General features: G+C 40.0%; 1 protein-coding gene across 1 annotated transcript; it reads right to left on the bottom strand.

Moving 5' to 3' along the window:
- Positions 1-1260: 1260 nt before the first annotated feature.
- RMND1 (required for meiotic nuclear division 1 homolog) lies at positions 1261-21898 on the bottom strand. Its single transcript, XM_021540607.2, has 12 exons — positions 21829-21898; positions 18677-19191; positions 14495-14603; positions 11692-11767; positions 11305-11344; positions 8180-8280; positions 6857-6963; positions 4788-4852; positions 3860-3936; positions 2612-2732; positions 1807-1923; positions 1261-1577 (listed from the first exon to the last, which is right to left on the bottom strand). Exons 2-12 carry the CDS (start codon positions 19175-19177, stop codon positions 1545-1547), a joined length of 1347 nt encoding a protein of 448 aa, XP_021396282.1. The 5' UTR covers positions 19178-19191; positions 21829-21898; the 3' UTR covers positions 1261-1544.
- Positions 21899-21923: the final 25 nt, after the last annotated feature.

Genomic DNA, 21923 nt, shown 5'->3' with positions numbered 1-21923 from the left:
GAGTTGCAAGTATTACCTCAAAGAGGGGGGAGGGAGAAGTCTGAAAAATATTTGCTGGAAAAATTAGAATTAAAATGTAACCTAATTTTCTGTTATTGGAATTAAGTGGTGCTTACTAAGTTTTCCTGCTGCACAAAAGATGTCATGTTCTGTTTCTCAACACTTTGTAAGCTAGGCTACTGATTCAGAACAGTTCTGCAATGACAAGTATTTGTCACCAAGCTGTTCTCACCAATTCACCTGCCTGAGCAGGGCCTCACTGTTCAGACCTTCTCAGTTCAGAGAAGAGGAACTTGAGCTATTCCAGAACCAAGACCTCCAGCCACAATCTGTTCTGATTCCAGTGGAGAAAGCCTACACTTAAGAGCAGCAGCTGCTTCAGAGACACCCATGGCACTGTACTGTAATTTATAGCAAAAGGATGAGTTTGCAGTCAGATGTTTTTGCTAGGTGTGCTTGACTCTATTCTTTTCTCCATTATGACTGTTTGATGTATTCAACAGGAGGCCAGTATTGCACTCAGAAATAATGCTCTTGGGTGAAGAGAGAACAGTAAGGTACTGCAATTGTAGTTGCATTTTTAGCCAGACTTAGTCATCATGGCTTGTTAATGATGCTCCAGAGTCTTTTAACAGAATCTTTAGGTTCTGTTCCTTATTCACTACACTGTACTAAAGTGTATTTGAAACAGGTGATAAAACAGCAGTTGTGTACCAGTTTCTGAAAATACATTTACAAAAAGAAGTTGCTAGGAAAAAAAATCCGTTCATCCTCTCATGAATAAGTAACACTCTGTGGACTAGGAATAGATTAAAAATAAAAAAGAAGAAACTTTTACCTGAGAGGATAATTAAGACATCTCACCTACACTAACTCACTCCTTGCAACTTACACTGATGAAAATCAGATAGTTTCACAGAATTTCTCTGTCCACCTTATGCTTTCTTTATTTTACCATTTTTGCTACAGGTTCCTGTGACCTCTGGGATCAACTAATTCCCCTTCTATATCAGTACTAAATGTAAAAGAAGAATGGAAATAGTACTACCTCTCAATAAATGTATTCCCATTCAAGTATACAAAACACCACTTTCTGATGGAATGGAACATAACATTAAATATATCTGCCACGTACATTAAAATCATGCCAGGAGAGCAAATAGTAATGCCATCTCCACGCTTGGGACAGTGTTGCAGCTCTCCAAGAGTGAGCTGATAAACATGACGGGAAACATAAATCAGAAATACACAAAGCAGCAATTGATTCAGCATAATTTTAACTGTTAACGGAGAAAGCAGTAAAGTTTTTCACAGTCAGCACAGATGAGATTCATCCATAGGTTAAGCCCTAAGATTATTAGTACAGTGGTTGTGAATAATGTTCACAGACTGATTTTTAATTTTTTTTTTATTTGAGCAGAAGATTTAGAGATTTATCAAGAGATACAATTTCATGATTCTTCAGAAGCAGATGATTGGAGTTTTCCAAGCCTTGTGTTCTCTATTGTTTTGTCTGTTTTCTTCTTCCTGTGTTTGTTCTGTCATCAGAAAACTACCCTTGCAAGTTCAAACAGAACCTGTGGAGCAGCAAACAAATTGATATGAATTTTTATTTTATTTAAAAATCTTTAAACCAGTTTACACTATAAATCAGATAATCTGAAAAGTAACTGTAGCTGCTATTTGAAAGTTGGTACAAATATTAATCCCCGTGTACATCACATTAATAACAGTGATCTTAATTCTCAAAGTATGAAGCACAGAAACTGCACTTATGTTCTTAATGTTGAAAAAAGCCCCACCAACCTCTATGGTGATTAGTATTACTATCATCCACTCAAGGCGCAGTGCATGCTTTTCATTCAGGTGATTTCGCATTAGGTCTGTCAGCTCCATGCAGTGCTGAAGCTTTTCATTCATTACCTACAAACCATTACAGACATCACAAATCTGGACTCCAGAAATGGAAGAGATCACTAAATAGGGAAACATACTCCATAGAACTAGAAATGGGTTAACACCTCTGCAAAATACAATAGAAAATTAATAGAACAGAAAATTCTGTACAAGCAACAGAAGCTCCAGTATAAATGAACCTGTTATTTCAATGGGTTCCCCAAAAGAATATAAATTTAGATATGCATGTACAGATATTGAAGTGTTTCTGGGTGATACCTGCTCAAGAAAACAGACATAAGCAAAAGAAGATACAGCTTTCTGGAATGCCTCAAAATCAATTATTTATGATTGCTGTACCACCAGGACAGGTAGTTTTCATGCTGCTTATTTTGGTTCAGCAGTAAACATGTCACCCTTCAAGAACTGATGTGAATGATCATGTCAGTAAGAAGAATCCACTTCTCAGTTCTAACTATTTAAAGCCTAATTTAGTGGCTCAAGAAATACACCATTCATGTGAGGCAGGTTAACCTAAACCAGGTAAAGGTGTGAATGGGCTAATAATACCAGGAAAAGGGGAGAGTGTATAATATCTTATTATTTATTCCCTTTGCAATTAAAGCACATTCACAGAGCAATCTGTGACCCTGCTGAGCAGAAGACAACTGATCTGACCATGGAAGATTCTCACAACAGTAAGACACTCACTCACCTTAACTCTGCGATTAATGTTGAGAAACTGGCAAGTCTTGTCATAAAGCTCTTCCAGTTTTTCTCTATCCCAGTAGAAGTCTGGTGTTATTAGCAGGTCTGAGCTCAGATTAATACGGTGTCTAAAAAGAATGGGTACTACTGTAGCTCAGGCTTCCTCTTGGTGAATATAGGAGCAAATATTTACATGCAGTTAAATGAAATAAGACAATTTTCCTGTAATTCTATATACAATATGAAAAGAATCTCCTTTCATAGTAAAAATACAATTGGAGTGATCATTTAAAATTGGTCACATCTCCTGAAACTTTTCTGGGAATACTCTACTGTTGAACTCCTTTGAACATAAATGACTTTTTCCTTATGCCATCACTGCCTCCTCAACATGTCACCTTCCTTAATTTTTGAAAACTGTAGCGAGGTCCCTGACTATGCTGACAGCTCACTGAAGCAGTACACAAAATTACAATACAGAACTCCTAAATGTCACTGGTACTGCATGCTGGATATGTTAGAGCAGCACACCCCTCAAAATCAGGCAATGGTCTAAGCATCATAAAGGCTAAAAGCTAACCTCTCCTGCCGTCAATGTATTGATAACATAAACCTTTAGGTACCTGGAATGTCACTGTTGATAACTGATCAGTCCTTCAACTACTCCAGCATTTGAAGCAGGAATTGTTTTTTAATTTTACCTTGGAGAGTTTGGAGAAAAGGGATTTTCTCCTTTTTCTATTTTTTTTTTTTTAATGTAATGGTGTAATGGTCTGTATTGTCAAAGGCCAAATTTCACTTGAGGGAGAAAAAACATTAAATACAATGACTCAGCAATGGTTTCTGAGCAAGTCAAGAGAAGAACAGAACTCACAAATGATTTTTAACAACTCTAGGCTGTAGTTAACAGAAATACACCTACCCACCTTTCTCCTGGTATCATTTACATGCTGTAGTATCTACTGCAATTACTAGTTTAAACACGTGTTGCTGGACTCAGGAAGGGAAAAGGGTGTGGTATTTGGTCATTTATCATATACTGCCTGCTTAATGCCTGCAGTTGAAATGCCAGTGTGAGTGGTGAGCCAGTCCCCTTACTAATGTAAAAAGCACACAGACTCCACTCAAAATAAAGAATTCTCCCACTGTGTCTCACCCTGCTCTATTTAGTATGCATTCACCTCTTTGTATCCTGCACAATGTAACTTTTACATTCTGTGTAATGCAATGTCTTAGGTGTAACCAAAGAAGTTACCTTAGTGCGAAGAGTTCTCCAATTTTCTGCATCACATCTGCATGAGAGAGTTTTACCTTCCTTCGTGACTTTAGAATCTGAAAAGTAGGAAGTTCTTCACTGCTTGATCAAGTAACATGTATTAGTAGTTAAGAAGTCCAGAGTTTTACAGCCTGAAGTATCTTAGAATCTAAATGCATACTGTACTTACTAATATTTTAGTTTTGTTTGCTTAGTGCCTTGCTTCTCTGGCTTTCTAAGAATATCACTGTGCAACTGGTTCATCCAGGCTTCTCAAGAAATCACTGAGTATGTCATCAGTAGCTACAGAAATACTGGGGCATTTTCTGTAAGTGATTTCCTGAACAAGAGATTATTTGTTCTTCCTGCTGTTTTTAAAGTCATGACAGTGCTCTTTTACCTTCCCACTCTTCAGCCTTTTTACAGACTTTCTCCTTATAACAATCAATGTATTACCATTTATTTCCTTCATATAAAAGTAATAAAACCAATGTTTTCTCTTTTGAATCCTACAAATCTCAATTTTATATACAACATCATATGGGCTTTTTACTCTAATTACGTCTCATGAAAAACCTTTAAGTAATTCACTCAAACTCATTATATTCAAGTGAAAACACATTATTTTCAGCCCAAGTTAGCACACACTGTGTTTCACCAGGTTTTTAAATGCTGCTTGTCCTGTTACACATACCTTTCACCAGTAGCACAACATGGGAAACATTATTACAATGCAGAACCACACTCCCGGCCCTTTAAAAGCTGATGATGTCTTGTCCAATCACTTTGTAGGTACTCTGAGCTTCTCTATACTGATGGATTTACGACCAAATGTGTTCAACATTAAATTGCTTTTTCCCTATCCTCAGCTACATATGGATTGACCTTTTACAAAACACAGGAGAAAAGAAGGGGAACAAGACCTCACCTCAGGAATTGACTGGATAGATTCCACAAAGTTATCCAGTAATGATTCCCAAATAGCCAGCTTCACTGCAACACAGAGACAAAGCAGAAGACTGTGAGAAGTGCATATGCTTTCAAGTAATTCTAAGTTTAAATCTGCCAACAGGCTACTTCAGGACATGTTGATGCTTACAGACATTACTTGCAGCAAGTTACACTTTGTACTATACAATCATTGTTCATGTACCAATGGGCAGATCTGGGCTGGGCACTGACACAGCTTTGCACACAGATCCAGCTTCACCATGAGCGCAGCTTTCTTCTCCAAGTGATCAGTTCAGATCCTGCAGAGTTTCTGCTTGAGCTCAGAAGTTGTGTTCAAGTGCTCCACTGTATGTGTGAGCCTCCAGAAATTACATTCCAAGGAGGCTGGAGATGATGAACTATGTTGGGGTCAGGCTGATTTAATGTGGTACCTCAAGAGCCTCCATTGCATTTCTAGTGTCCTGCACAGCTCTCATTCTCCATTTGTGCAGTACTGATGCACTGTGCTCCAACCACAAGTTAGCCTGTATCAACACACCACCTGTTCCTGCTGAAGTTCAATCCAAACTTGAGCAATCTCCCATTTTGATTTAGGTGAGTGTACTGTTACTGAAGATACTAATTTCTGTTCTATGGAAGCTTGAATTCAGCACTGACACTGGCAACACAAATTCTGCTATGCCTCAGCCTGAACCTAGTAAAATGTTTCTACAAGATGATAGTTTAACTTGGGTTCTTTAGTCCACAGATTCCCAGACAAGAAAGAAGTAGCAACAGATCAAAAATTAACCCCATTCAATCTGAACAATTTAATCAGGGAAGATTTAATTGTCAAAATGAACTCTTTTGTGGTTGTAATCAATAGTATCATCTGGTTAGGATACTGACAGTAAACCCAATGCTGAGCATTTTGCACACTCATCTTTTGAATACAGAGGCCTAATCCAAGTCACTGACTTAAATTACTTTAAATTTAGCCCCTGAAAAAAACAACAGCCAGTAAGCATTTAATCTGTCACCTGTTATTTGATAGAGGCTGGCTTCTGCTGCTCAGAAATTTGACTAGGGACTATACTTGTATCCTTTATTTTTACTGAACTTCATCTCCTGGGAATAAATCCCTTGCTCCCTTTTAGGAGGCACTACTCTTCCATACAATGCCTTTATGAATAAGAAAACCATAGAGAACAATATGCTTTTTTCTCAACAGCTCTTCCTTCAATAGTCAGGAACCATTTACTTACACTGCACTCCTTGATGAAATGGTGTAGCACTTAAAAATGTGCATTCTGTTTCTCTCCTGTGTAAAGGTGCACTTGCCCAAAATACTACTGGAATTTACCCTAAAGGCAGTAGAGGCAGACAGACCAGACTTCCCTTAAAGGTGTTTTTGAGGGCAGCCTTACTGATGCTGGTTCCTAACTCCCACGCCCTCCATCATTCAAGGTCTGAAGCAGTAGACAGATGTTATTTGCTCAAGCAGCAAGATGACTGGTGAGGTGAGCCTGACTTCTTCACAGTGCCTCCCACTGTCTGCTACCATGGCTAATAAGCCTGCAAACCATTATCTATGACTCTGGTCCACATATGTGTTACTGATACACCTCCCCAGCTGGGAATACCTGCCCTGTATCACTTCTTTAGCTGGCATCTAGCTTTTTCTGTCAGAGGAAATTATGTCAGTATGAATTACCCAAGATTACTGAGAGGTTTCTAATACTGAACTCTACATTCATTGCTATCCTAGGATAGTTCTTAAAGGTGAGGAACAGGATGCTCAGTAGAATGTGTATTTTTTGCAAAGTATGTTTGTTAATGTGCTTTTTTCAGCTTTAAAATGTTTTCCATTGAATAAGGCAATTCCAATTTACAGAAAACACAGTAAAAGCACTGAAAACAAATTCTCTCAATCTGGAGTGCAATCACTCTTTACACAGTTTGTCTAAACAAAGTTTTTTCTAGCCTGTCACTGTACAAGTCCCACTTTTAATGACATTTCACAAAATCTGTAGCATAGACTGCATAGTATGAACAATATTAACTTACCAGAAAGACAAAGAGCATTTGAAAAGGCAAATTTCTGCAGAACAACTTCATCACTATCCAGCTCTGAATTTAACAAGATTTGTCCTTTATGAAGTTTTGACTGACCTCTGTTAAGACAAGATTGAAGCATCCTCATTGATCAAGCCACCAGCATAGGAACATTTAAAGAATACTGGACAGTGCAAGAAAGGCTGGTTGTTTATTTAGATAAGGCATGCCACGTCTGTATGGTATCATCCCCATCCTTGCATTTTACTCATGTTCAACCTGATGATATTCACAACAAATCACTGAAAATTAGTTCCTCAGTCAAATTTTCTAAGTGTAAATGCAAGTGCAGCAAATTGTGATAGTAACTATAGCATTGCTGCATACAGACAGATTGTTCAGAGTAAGTGGGATGCCAGCCTCTCCCCTCTCCTGCTATCTTTCTGTTTTCATTTTCCTCTTTCACTCTTATCAACCTTACTCATTCCCCACTATGATGTTACTTTCCCTAAAACCTCTATTGCATAGGGGGCAAGGAGCAAAGAAAAGGGGACAAAAGACTTGTTCAATTTTTCATGTCAATCTCACTATGAAACACACATAAGCAAAATGAAGCATGTCAAGAATCGCAAATTACTCAACTAAATAGTACATGCAGTTTTGAAATGGTCAGGAAAAACCAAACACCTGTCTCCTTATCAAGTTACTTTAAATAAGCTGAGCATTATTCATTCAGTTCCTAGCATTAAAAGTGTCCTGTCTAGGGGTTGCTTTTGTGTGCTGTTGGAAAATTACAGGTCATATATATAATAATTCTCATTTTGAAATATTTCTGTAGAGATAATTTTCATTCCATGATGAAAAAACATTATTTAACAAGGAAAGATAACCTGCCAGGTTTATAATTACACAATAATCAAGCTGTAACTTTCCTACTAAATTAAGTATATAGAAATTACATCTTTGTATATGAATCTCAAGGACATGGAGAAAGCTTATAGAGCATCCTCTTCAAGATCAAACTCATCTCAATAATGCTTATTAGTTTTTTTGCTGTGACATACATAGTTTCTGTTTGGGATTGCTGAAGAGTTGTGTGGGCAGGGAGCTTCTTATTTACAAGATCTATCATATAAGCAAATCACAAAGGTCACTACCTGCAAGTTTACCAAGACAGAAAACTATAAATCTCAGTCAATAAATATTTCTTTCTTTATTTTACTCATTTGCAAAAAAAGTAAGGACAGGTATATTTTTACTAGCTGAATTACTTTTGCTTGATTTTTTTTTAGGTGTCTGTTAGCTTTTATATACAGAATGCCTCAAGATACTTACTCTCCTATTCTATAGTTCAGCTCTTCATTTTCCCAATGGACCAGTGCAACTTCATATGGCTGAATTTCGTGCTGCTCTAGGACTCGCATAATATTCTTCATCTAAGAAGGAGACAATTGCAGCAATAGTTACCATGCAGTAAACTATCACTCTGCAAAGAATTTGCATGGGGCAGGCTGATGAATGCAACCTTCATGCTGAAGTTATTAACCTAACAATTGAGAGGTGTGCTAAATAATTAAGTTCTTATTAACACAGTTTACTTCTGAAACTAGTTGTGGTTTGAGAAGAATTTGTTGCTATAAACAACCGCAAGGAATCTGGGAAAACGGAAATGTCATTTTATACGTGCACACATGGGACAGGGTAAGGATTAACCACAGCAATAGTAAGGACAACGTGGATGTATTCAGTATTATAACAATGAGCTTACTAGATTTTGGCAGATGTCTGAATGTGGGAATGAATCTTTAGAAGTAGATTAGGTGGTTGCTGCTGATAAAATTGCTAGTTTGCTGCTAAATCAGTAGTTTTGTTTTTGATTGCTGCTGAAATCAGTAGTCTTGTTTCAGCTACCAGAGGTCAGCTGTATTACAGAAACCCTTTACCACTACAAAAATCTGGAAAAACTGTTTCAGCTGCCACATTCATCCCTGTAAGTAGTTAAATGTGCAATTTTACTTGCAGAAGTAATCTCACTGCTCCTTTATTCTCCAGCACACTAAAACCTGATGCAGGAAGAAAGAGCCCTTTTCTCTCACAAAACTTTCTCCTTTTGACACCTAACTTAGGATCTCTCATCCTTCTTCCTTTTTATATGCTACACGGCTCCCCTCAAAAAAATCATCTGTAATTAGAACAAATTCTGAACTAAAAAAACCCACTCACCTCTAAGTTTTTAAAAGGCATTTAGCTACACAACAGCTAATAAAAAACCAAACCAGAAAACCACAAAACACTTTTGATGCCTAAATTCTTTAGAGCTCAATCTTCTACTAAGTCATACTTAAAAGCACTCTCTTTTTAAAATAAAAGATCATAGTTCATCATTTATCACAAAACTGTACCCTATAAATCTTTCATAAAGCATATTTTCCAGGTTAAGTACTCTAAAAAAATCTGTTGGATCACCAGCAAGAGAGATTTTCTTTGCACTGCTAGCTTTCTTCATTGCTTTCAAGAATTTAGGTGATACTATCTATGTAACATTTTTCACTGAAAAAAAACCCCTCAACTGTACTGCTGAAACTGCTCCTTTCATAATCCTGAATTCAATATTAGCATGACTAAGACTTGCCATATAATTCAAGTCTTGTGAAAAAAAAGGGTATGAAAACATATGAAGCGTCTGCTCTGAGGCCAGTCACCTCAGCCAAACAGCAGTGTCCAGGGACAGTTCAGCAGTGCAAACCCCACATTGCTTCTAGGCCCAGCCTAATTTTATAGAAGGGACTAGTTGTGATACAGTAAAACTAATCAGAAGAGATGTTCTGGAGTCACTAGCTACAAACTCTTGCTATTACAGGCACTTACGTCAGAGTTTCCTTTTAAAAAACCTCAGAGCTGGTTTTTCTTTTTGCCCTTGCTATTCTGGGAAGGAAGCTGCTGTACAACCTTCCTACTCAGGTATTTGAAATTGCTATTTTGTATTTTAAGTCACTTTTTGTGATCAGTCTGTATTTGTTACTTCTTTTGTTAAACGTCTGTTAATTTAAAATAGTTTTTTTCTCCTACTAGTCATTCTGGGGTACTTTGGCCATTTGCAGTGACACTCTACATTCTGTTTTACTGAATTGCTTTCAGTTTCTGTTCTACAGACCAGTTTGGGGCTTTTCCTCTTTCATCTCAGTTCATTAAAGCATGTCCATAAAAATACTTCCTGTATTTGAGCAAGTTGTTTGGCAGTTAAAGCTTTGACTATGATTTTTATAAACAAAAAGAGGCATTTTTCCTCCTTATTTTACAAATACAGCTAGCAAGTGACCAACTACTGATACTAGTATTGACCAGGAAAAACAAGGTATCAAATTTTCAAAGGTATTTGAGCTTGTACAACAAAAGGAGAGTTTTCAGAGTACTCCTGGGCTAAGGTGTTCAACTCAAACATCATCAGGAATTAAAGCAGATGGTCTTCAGTAGTACTTGTGAATAAGTAGTGTAGTTACAGCCAAACAGGCAAGGTTGGAAGGGAGAACTGGTATCTTTTTGTAGGACACCTGATTCACTGACACCCCCCAAAACATACAGGAAATCAGGAACATTTCAGTTCTGAAACAGAAGAAGTGAACTTGAATCCAGAAATTGTTCACATCTGGAAACAACTGCTCTGAGTTTTCATTTACCCCAATGAAAATCCTCCTGTGAAATTCTATGCATCTCAATATCATCTATTTAATGCACCATTTAATTTCATATAGTCTGTCTACAGATAAGGTCAATACTTTTTGTATCTAGAATCCAGTTTAACCACAGTAATAAAAATACATTTAAAACATTAAATGTATTTAATGTATTAAATGTATAAATGTATTCATTAGAATAGATATGCTTCTGACATACCCCTCTAGGTCAGCAAAGATCACCACAATATAACATGTCAGTAACATATTTAATGATTATATCAACCATAAAAAAATTCCTTCAGAAAAATTGCTGACTGGTAAAAACACAGAACAGTATTAATGAGTTGCTTATAATTTTTTTTTTCTTTCAAAGTTGTACAAACATAAGTCTTTAATAACTGACTTAAATGGAACAGAATGGAATAATCCTTTTCTTCTAACATATTTTCTGTTATATTAGTGCTTTTCAAACAACCATTCATAGGTAGATTTTTCTGATCTACTTTTTCAGGATGTAGAACTTCAAGAATATTCTTTTTGTCAGTCTCACTAAATTAAGGTTTCAGATTTTTGTCTTAAGTAGGTGAATTTCAAAGGTGAAGAATCAGCAGCCCACACACTTGAGGGCAGTAGCAGGCAAGAACCTTGCACTCATCGGAGAAGAATCAGTTTCTTTCCTTCATAGAAAGAACAGTCTCCCAGAGAAACCTCTAGCATGCTGAGCTTTGCGAGACTGACAAAACACCTGCTTATGCAGTTTTAACCAAGTTTCACTTTACTTACACTTTTCTCTTCCACATTCCAAAATACAACAGCCCCTTCCCTGTGAATTCAAGGAAAAACTGAGTGTAATCACTGTTTTAAATGTATTTTAAAGGAATACTCAAATTGTACAGTGGCAATTTTTGTCATTTTGACTCAAAAAACGTAAAACTATCTTCACAGAAATTATACACTATTTGCTTTTAAACCATACTTCAGTGAAAAACCGTGAGAAGGTGTTTTTCAACCATTTAAATAATTCTGATTTTTTTTTTTTCATCATTCTGACTAGACAGTTATTCCTTGAGTTTCATGAGGTAATACAATGCAAGATCAAGCAAGCTGCGCTACTTCCTTCATACCATTACTATTAATGACATGATGTTTTGAGCATGATTTATACCTTACCTGAAGAAAAAAATCATGCCGGGATCATCTTCTTTTGCAGATTTTGCAGTACTGACCACCAAAACATTTGCAGCATCTGGTTTAAAATAAGTGAAAAAATTGAATATTTAGTCAAATTTCTAAACATGACAGCTGCATACTAACACATCAGCCAGTTCCACATTTCATGAGAAAACTGGTGCAGACATTGTAAATAACCAGGAACAGAATACAGAAGTGGACATACAATGTAAGAGAACTGTGGAAGTTTTGCACAGTTGCAGAGAAATTACCAGCCATAGAGCTTGCCTGGAAGCTCTTATTTTCTATATACTAAAGGATTAATCTGCACTCAAATTGTGCTGACTTTGCCAGTCAGAAACTTGAAAGAGTGTACCTTCAAGACAGGAGAGCCTACACCTGCATTTCCCTGCACATCAGAAGTGTGCTTTTGAAACAAATCTTCCACCCACTCACTCTCCCTTACCACACTGGCTGTGCACTGCACAACAGTACATAAAATGTGAGGACTTTTGCATTAAATTAGAATGAAAGAGAAGCTAAAAAAAATGCTCTTGTGGTACTCCAGCCACTAAAGGGGGCATATGTTACAGAGGATTAGACCAGAGCTAGTCCAAGTAGAATATACCCAAACTTACAAAATGTTCAAGTTTTGTTTGGTTCTCAAAGTTTTTAAGTATTTCTGGGTTCTCAAAACAGGGGTTCGATTTTTCTTCTACAAATCTTCTCCACTGTGCCACTCACTAATACAGATAAAATTTTAGAATTCCTGATGTGGTTTCAAACCAGCTGACTCATTTTGTTGCAGCATTAGTGGAAGCTAGACCAGAAAAGCCCCCTACTTCTATTTAAAACAAGACTTCAGAAAGATCTTGCAGGGCCTAACAGCTAAGCCTTAAAAATTTAAATGCCTTTTTATGAAAATCACAAGTCAAGTGATGGGGTATCAAATGTTGTTACTTCTGCTTGTGTACAAATTCTACCTTCTGCTTTACAGCTCAGGCCATAGAGGCCAGGTAGACTGAGGCAGCAGAGAGACATGACCAAGTACCAGATACACTTTTGCCAATATCTGAATTGGGACCAGACAATTGGCCTGAATGAGCCCTTAAAGACTTTCCTCCCACTTGCTAGTCCAGTTTAGAAACACATCGTTGGGTGAATAACTAGAGCAATTTTAGGTGTGAAATTTGAGTTCATCATTGAAGTAACATTTGTCTACATTTTCTCATTTGCCTTTTCAAATACCAGCCATATCTTTATTTATCCACTCCAGCCAAAACACACACAGTTGAAGAGAATTTGGTCTACTTTAAGTGGAGGTGCAGGATCTGCATCTAAAATGTTTTTAAAGAGGTCAAAACCAAGAATAATGCTTTGGAAAAACACTACAAAGCAACAAACTCACACCGTAACTGCTGTTTTAGATTTCTATGCAGAAATATTTTTAAAAATTATCTTTCCAAATTCAGTGTTTGGCTTGGTAACCAACCACTGCTAAATGCACATGCCAACCATCACAACACTTCAGATCTGCCAGCACAATCCAATATCCTTTCATCATTACTTCCTCCAAACCTTTGATAAACAGTACTCATTATGAGTCAAAAACACCATGAAGAAATAAAAGGAATTGGCAAAACCGACACTCCCAGGGTAAAATAACATCAACAGTAATGTTTAACATTTAATTCATGGTCATGCTGGGGGTTGTACAAAGTTTCTATGCCAAAGCTGTGAAACCAGGGTTAGTTTAAATACAATGAAACTACAAAAGAACATGAAGACTATATTCTAGTGGGTATTGTCTTTCATGTTCATCTTTCTGAATAAGACAATCATTAGTAAATCTTGTGCTTGAAAGAGAGCCACTGGAGCATTACTGCACTTAGATTATTACTTCAGAGGCAGACAGGCTTTTGATAACCCCTACTGAAATGCCCATGAACTGCCAGTGCTTCTCCTAGTTTCATATAATCTGCTCTTTCAAAAGGCATTCTACTACTGACATGAAAATCACAGCTGTTCCAGGGCATAAGGTTCCTTAAGCTATAATAAGATCAATTTGTTTTTCTTTTGTAGTACACTGTGGCTATCTCCAAGCCATACTTTCTCCTATCTGCAGAGAGACTTCATACAGAAACCAGAATCAATTATTATGCTAAAGCCTACTTAAGTGTAGCATTCAGCAATTGCTAGGATATACTTGGCCTGATAAATAAGAAGTATCAACAGCATGCTCTTTACTAGAACTGAAAACTTATGTGTCTTTTTCATTTCACTTAGCAAGATTCTATTTTGCATGCCTTCCTCTCCAACTCTGTGACTTACATTAACAGAAATCTAGGTACAGAAAGAAGATGCAGCACTTCAAACTACAGAATTGCTTTAACAGCTGATGTACTGCACTACCTCACTACTGAAAGATTAAAATAAAACATTCAAAAACTAACACTCAGTGAACATCTGTAGAAATTCTCGGTATCAGTCAATTCCCCAAGTTATTTTTCATTTTTTCATGCATGCATATAATTTTTCTATACTTCTAATGTAATTGTATTGTTGGGAAAACTTATCATAAGGTAAGAGCAAGAGCTGCTCACGATTGTTATTCTGAAAGGTTTTGTTGTAGGGACTTTTAGGCAAATAGAATCTTTAAGCAAAGCAATAATTTTAAAGGCAGTATGATATATTCCAGGATATTATCAGAATAAGAATACATAAAGTTACAAAAATTATACCCCTCACCCATATTTTATTTCCCAAGATATAACATTGCATTTAATATTTTTCAAAAATCTACCTCTAGGCAAACTCGTTATTTCAACATATCCATGTGAAGTCAGGTCATGACACAGATTACCAAGATGATATTCATCTGCTGTTGCAAAGGCTGTGCACTGCATCAGATTCTGTGCCAAAGGAATAGAGATTTCAGTTAGGGCATGGCAGAAGCAAGATAGTAATAAGACAACTGTTTGCTTCAAATTTATTAAGAGAGTGACAATTTTCATTTATGCATTGTTCTGTGATTTCCACCTGGTGGAAATCCTGATGATTTCCACCTGGTGTACATATACTAACAAGAGTACTTGCTCCTTGTTAAGTGGGAAAGCAAATCACACACTGAGAATAAATCAGGTGGCAAGAGTGAAGTCACAACAAAAAACTCTATGGCAGAGCCACAAAGACAACCCTTCTTTCCTGAAAGCCAATCAAATACTTGAACAGTAGAGCTGCACTTGCTGCTACTCTCCCATCCCATGGCTTACTACATACTTGGCTGACCACTGAAACCAGAGGCAGGACACCCCTGATAGCAGTTAAAACACCGTGTTTTAAAGATAAATGTCGTTTGACTACCCCAGTCTGTTTATCAAGCAGAAGCTCCAACCACAAACATCGTGTTCTGCCATGCACCAAGCTACTGCCAGGGCTGAGCCACTGCAGCACAGTCACGGACCTGCCAGGCCAGCTGCAGGCGCTGCACATCTACACTGCCCCTCCGCCCTGAGCTGCATCCTGCACTAACGGGGTCTCCCCTGACACCACAGAGGAACAGTACACATGGCCAGTTTGTCCCGGTATCCCACAATCTTAAACAACTAAAATGTCATTTTCAGAGAAGAAAATGGAAAAATGATGCTGACTTGCAAGGAGATGTGAGATTTTCTTGGTTAATCAAACAAGTCACAATAAACTGATTTGCAAATTCTACTACTCATCTGAAGTGTATTTCTTCTGATACCATGTATGAGCTACAAAATTGTTTTTCAGTACAATGTAGTGGAAAATATCCAGAAAGCAATGTCTCAGTGTGGATCAGTCACTTCCCAGCTTTTTGTAACTAATACAAATGGGGATGTAACTAACAACAAATGAACAAAAGAACTGTGCTCATCTGCAGGCATTTAGGCCCACAAAACACTCAAACCAAAAAATCTAAGTCACATTCTTGCAACACTCATACACTGTCAAATATCAAGGCTTCAAGAGGGGATCTACTCCCTGCAGGGGGGCTGTCACCAATCATTGAATCACCACCTCACATTTGAACTTTTCGTTTTTAATACCAACGTTCTACTATCACATCCAAAGCTTTGCTTACACAAAATCTTAATTCAGCAACCACTAGGAGAAAATAAGCTTTCAAAGTAATTATAATATTCAGAGAGCACTTTTGTAGGCATATTCCCACAACTGTGCTAAAAGGTTGAATTAACAGTGGAACAGAACTCCACTTTCAGTTCCCTTGAAGTATCACATTTCATTATCACAATTTCAACTGCATAAATCCATTTTCAATCGCTAAATCACCGGTGCCAATTATACATCTGAATCTGAAGATTCTTCCAAAAATCTCCTTTTGGTTAAGTACACATGCTCTGCTGTGAAGCTCTTCTGTCAAGAGTTAAAGGAACAAATTCTCATCTTGCAGTTAGTATACAATCTGAAAACCTTTATCTTGCTCTGTGTTTCCCTTAGTTTATTACTTAATTCTTCATTTCAAGGCACTACAGGATTGACTTTTTGTCTTACAGCTGCAATTTTAGTTCCAATGGCTACATTTCTCATTTAGTTACTACCAGAGGTTTTCCACTAAGCTACATACCTGAAACAGCATTTTGGGTATGAACTACTTTTGGGTTTGGGGATTGTTTTTTACAATGTACTGTTTCACTTACATATTTACAAAAATCTTGTTTGACAGAGAACATTTGGTTTAGGCATAATTTCTGATTAAGACACCTAAAATACATGTCCACGGGTGCTGGTGGAGATACAGGCAAAAAAAATCTACTCTAATCAGTGACTCAATCCTAAAAGATTAAATGTTAAATGGCTGATCAACCTTAATGCCATGTTTTCTACTACATCACTTTCATCTGCAAACTTCAAAAACCCAAGAATACAGCACCTGTACTGGTGCTAGAAAGGAACTCGGGCTATTCACCCTCATTTCTGCCTACAGCATTATTGAGATTCTATTCAGAGCAGCACACAGGATGGCTACTCCTAAGGACAGCTAAGTATCCTGACAACTCATTTTTAGTATCATCAAGCCCTCATCAACTGTACAGGCTCATGGAATCATACCTCCCCTTAGTCCATCTCTTCCACTTTTAGCATACAAAAATTTTTAAGAAAGAAAACTGTAGGATGAACTTCAGTCCTCGTATCACAGTAATCAATCTTTGTCTAAAGTGTAGTAAATACTATACCTATGCCTGAATTTCAAACTACTTCTATGCTAGATAATATGCTGTAGCATAAATGCTAAGAGTTAGCTCAGAGGCTTTTCCTGCCATCAGATTGTACCAGGTTATGCAGGCAGTGGTACCACTCACTGATGGACTGACTAAACCACTTAACTGCTTCCAAGGAAATCCTCTATGTATCCTGAAAAATTGGTTGTATGATTTATCACTGCTGGTGCCCTGCGCTCTGCCTGTAAAAACACATGAAGACCAGTGCGGGGGAGGATGGGAAGGACCTCACTCACCAACTGCTCTGCAAAAGAAAGGTGTCAGCTATCAAGCCCTCCCAGAGAGAAACCACCAAAGATCCTCAGGGTTCTCAAACCGAGAACCTCAGGAATGGACCTGCAACTGCTGTTTCCAAAGGCAGGAAAAGATGGGAGGGAGATGTCCCTAAGGCAATGGCCTTGAGGCTTGCTACACTAGAGGTAATTTCTGGCGCAGCATTTTACCATGCAAAAGCCTCCTCAGGAAGTATATTATTATTTCAGTGCATCAGGCAGTATTTTCTCCATTTCTCCATTCACAACAGAAAAAATTAAAAATAGCACTGCATGTTACTTGCACATATATATGAAAATGTCGTACAAAGAAACTGCATTCTATGCTGTCATTTAAAGGCCTCAAAAATGTTGTCACTTCACCCAAAACCAAGAAGAATCAAACTCTGAATGTAATGTTATACTGTAACTAAAATGCTGGAAACATTACACACTGTTTCAGGACTAATATTTTTCATTTTTCTCTTTCAAAGCAACATGAAAATATGAGTGGTACCTAAATTGTTTATAACTACTTCTTTATGTTACACTATGGCATGCACCTGCTTACCACACAAAATACTCATCATAAGCCTAGATATGAGAAGGCAAGCACTAAAAATTTTCTCTGCTCACATTTAGTAGATCATGTAACAGGTATATTTTGCAATATGGAAACTATTTCTGAAGACACAGTGCTTGTTTTAGTCTCACCTATCATACTGCTTTAGTAACAACATGGTTGTTTTGGCCTGACAAGAACAGTAACACATCTGACACCAGGATTCACCATGGAAATTCTATATTGAAGTGTACTAAAGGCCTGGCTTGGTTAAGAGATATCTTAACAAGATATGGCTAAAAATATGCACTGTTCTTCCTCACTGTAACTAAAACAGTGTGTTGTTGCATTTCCCTTGTACACTCAGAGTCTGATAATCAAGGTGCTATTTCTACACATGGAATGATCTTTCTCAGGTAACACAGGCTACACTTGCACATTCATTTCCCATCTGAATATAAGCTTTATACTATTTTACTTCAATTTATGTTTCTGTTTGAGTCAAACCTTAAAACTGGGTAGGTCTGGATAAACAAGGAAATGTAGAGCAAGTTAAATTATTCTGACAGCTAGGCTTTTTTTCTCAATAGAAAATGTAATATGAAAGCACTGGTCAAAACTGTTTGTAATGCAACTCACCTTTTCACTTTATAATAACCACTCATCTTCACTTTTGTTAACACATTGCAAATAAGCTTCCATTTTCCTTCAAAATGCCAGACATGCCAATTTCTATCAAGCTTGCTTCTATTTGCAAAGCTCCAACACTAGTGCAAATAATTAAGTCCTTCTCACCAAGTAATTATGTTAATTTCATTAAAATGTTCATCGAAACCCAAATCTGAATGCAAATTAAACTGATGCACTCCCTTAGTGTCACATAGACTATAAATGTTATACCTCACCTCCATGTCTGAGAGTGGCAGGTTCGTTCTGGATGGCTGCTTGGTCCTTGGTGCCTTTGGTGGCCTCTTAACTGGCTGGTTATTGGGTTTGGGGACAGTTTTACCAGCTGATACAACTGCATAAAATCTTGATGATGTGTTCCTAAGCTTTTTGATCCACTCTGTATTGAGCCTGTAGTTTTCCATCATTGTCACACCCAAATGTCTCCAGGATAAGAAAAAACCCTCCCCACTCTGATAATAAACACTTCTTTCCAAAGTGGACAGAAATCCTTTGAGAAAATGCCAATTCCTGACTTGCACACATTGACTTGTCAACCAAGGGAACGCAGGTTTCAGTGCATACAAATCCCAAGACTTTGCTGTTCTGTGAGCTGTTCTTTCAACTTCATTATCCAGCTTTAATAGTAGATATCCAGTTTTGTTAAAGCTTTGGCATTGGCATAATGTTGTTAAAGCGTGGAAAGATCTCATCTGAAGGTGCAGAAGTTTCCGTCTCATTTCTTTCCTCTGAACTGCATTTAAAAAAAACACAAATAAAATCATCCATCAACATTTTGGGAATAAATACTATTATTTCCCTCTTATCTAAAAGGTGGTCCATACTACTCTTGCATGTGTTAGTACTCCTCAGCACATGACATTGGTGGGAATAAAAAGATTTTTTTGATCCTATGGAAACACTCTAAGATCAAGCCACAACTATGTGGTCGCAACAAGTGGTGAAAAAATAGAACTGGTTGCTGTGTCAATATGCAAGAGGGCATCTTTTCCTTTGGCTGCTCATTCTGTGCAGCAGCCTGCACTTTCAGTAATCCCACTGCTTATGAGCAAGCAAGCATACACGATAAAGAGGACATCAGACGCTGTGAATCATTGTGATATATAATAAAAGCAACCATTAGATTACTACATGATTGTATGGGAATGTCACCTGCAACACACACACACAGCTCTGCATCAGCTCAGCTGCGGTGCCATGGACAGCTGAGCACAGTTCCAGCCCCAGCCATCTGTCCTGACCACGGCGAGAATGGAGCCGACTCACAGCCTTGCTCCTGCCAGTACATCCTGGTGCTACAGGAACCAGCAGGCCTGCCTGCAGAGCCACCGTGCAGCCTGAAACACAACAGCGTCCTTATGCTGGCAGCTCAGACTAAGAGCAACCTTTCTATACTTACACTACATTGTGTGAGCTAATAAAATAAAAATATTCACAGACTCAATACCACAGTGGATGTGTTTCATTTGCTGAAAAAACCTCAGTGACAAGTTCTCTAGCCTCATCTGGTTTTCTTAAGAACATTTTCCTTATGACACAAAATCCATCCTCAGCAAGTTATTAACAAAAAGACATTAAGCTGCCTAGTTCAAAAACCTGCCCATTTTAGAATATCTTTCAAAAGCTGAGGAGTATTTTTAGTATTTTTAATACTAAAAATACATTTAACATAATAATGCAAGTAAACGTTTTATTTAAAGAGCAAATCATAGCATGTGCTGTAGAACAAGCACCCTGTACATCCTTACAAGGATACCTAGGTGAACTGATACTGCGCTTAACTTTGTATCTTTACATGCTCTTCACTCATACATTTTTGCTCAATTTAAAAGCCTGTTGTTGGCATACTTACTGAGATAAACTATTATTTTAATTTTAAACTTGTTCTGTATTTAAAAAGCAACCCTGTCCAGGACAAGTCATATTCACCTTTTTAAAGGCCTGGTATCTCCTGGATAAACAAAAGAGCTGAGAGAAATTCAGCAACTGCAACTCAGGTGCTGGAGAGCTGGGGCAAGGGGTAAAGTCTTCAGCAATGTGTGCTAAGTGGCAGAAAGAGACTCAAAATGGTTTTGCTGGCGTTCCTAGCCAACAAAACCTCATCCCGGATCAGTAATGCTAGGAATGACTTCTCAACTCTACAGGCTTACAAGTAAGTTGCAAGGGAAGAGAGATTATATCGACTGAATTCCATGGAGGGCCTGAGCGTCAGATCTGCGGCACCAGTGGCACCAGGCCAGCAGGGGCGGAACACAGCAATCCAAGAAACCGGGACGAAAGGCGACCACAGCAGGGCAGGAGGCGCCACTCCGAGCAGCAGGCAGGGAACGGGGATTTATTTTCCATCGTCTCTTCAGCCTACGGCACTTTAGCCACGCCCGCTGTTTTCCCAGCCAGAAGGCCCGGCTTGCTGCGGCACAGCCACCGATATCTACGGCTAGGGCGGGCCCGCTCCGCCGGCGGGCTGACCGGACCGGCACAGACCAGCCCACGCAGTCCGGACGCCTCCAGCCTGCCCCGGGGCCCGCCAGCCCCGGCTGCCGGGACACTCCGCCCCTTCCCTCCCCCGCCCCGCCGCCCTCAGCTCCAGGGAAAGCAGCGGCCGGCCCGCCCCTGCGGCAGCGCGGGGGGCGGGAGCAGCGGAGCGAGGGCTCCGCTCCCATTGGCTGCGCGCCGGAGGGGGCGGGCACAGCGGGCAGCGAGCCCACCAATGGGAAGGCGAGGCCGCCCCGCCCGCGGGCACCGAGCGAGGCCGCGGGGGCCGCCCCCGCCCCGCGCGCCTCACGGGCGCCCCTGGCGGGCGCGGAAGGCAGCGCCGCCAGCGCGCGGGGGGCCCGGCCCCCCCACCCCCGGTCCGCGGCCTCCGCCGCTGCTGCGTCAGCCCCGCGCAGCGACCTCAACACGGCGGCGGGAGGCGGCCGCCCGGCAGCCGCCCCGCTCCGGCCGCCACAGGGGCATTCCGGGCTGGGGGGAGGCAAGGGGCTGGGATTCGCCCCTCACACCCGCGGGCAGGGCTCGTGATCGCCCCGAAACTGTGCCCTCCTCGCGAGGAACGTGGCGGGGCCCTCCCCGCCGCGGCAGGTCCGGAGCCGGCGGGAAGGGCGGGAGAGGCCGCCTCGGCTCGCCCACACCCCTCCCGCGGGCGCTGCGGCAGGCCCCGCCGCCCCGGGATTGCCCCGGGAGGGGCTGCGCACCCCTCCCCCGCCGCAGCTCCGGCCGGCGCGCAGGGCCGCCAAGGGCGCCCGCTGCGCCGCCGGCCCGGCCCGGCCCTCCTACCCCTCCCTGCCCCCGCCCCGCGCGCGCGCCCGCCGCCGCCGCCGCGGCGGGAGGGGCGAGGCGGTTCCCGCCGCCGCCGCGCGCCAGCACTGACCTGGGGGAGGGGGCGCGCCGCTCTCCGCCGCGCGAGCCGCGGCCCCGCCCACCGCCCGCCGGGCCCCGCCAGGGCGCGCGGGCCGACACGCCCCG

Source organism: Lonchura striata, chromosome 3 (genome assembly GCF_046129695.1).
Source record: "Lonchura striata isolate bLonStr1 chromosome 3, bLonStr1.mat, whole genome shotgun sequence".
NCBI lineage: Eukaryota > Metazoa > Chordata > Aves > Passeriformes > Estrildidae > Lonchura > Lonchura striata.
Note: the sequence above shows the minus strand (reverse complement) of the source record. Positions and strands in the feature narration are given on the sequence as shown.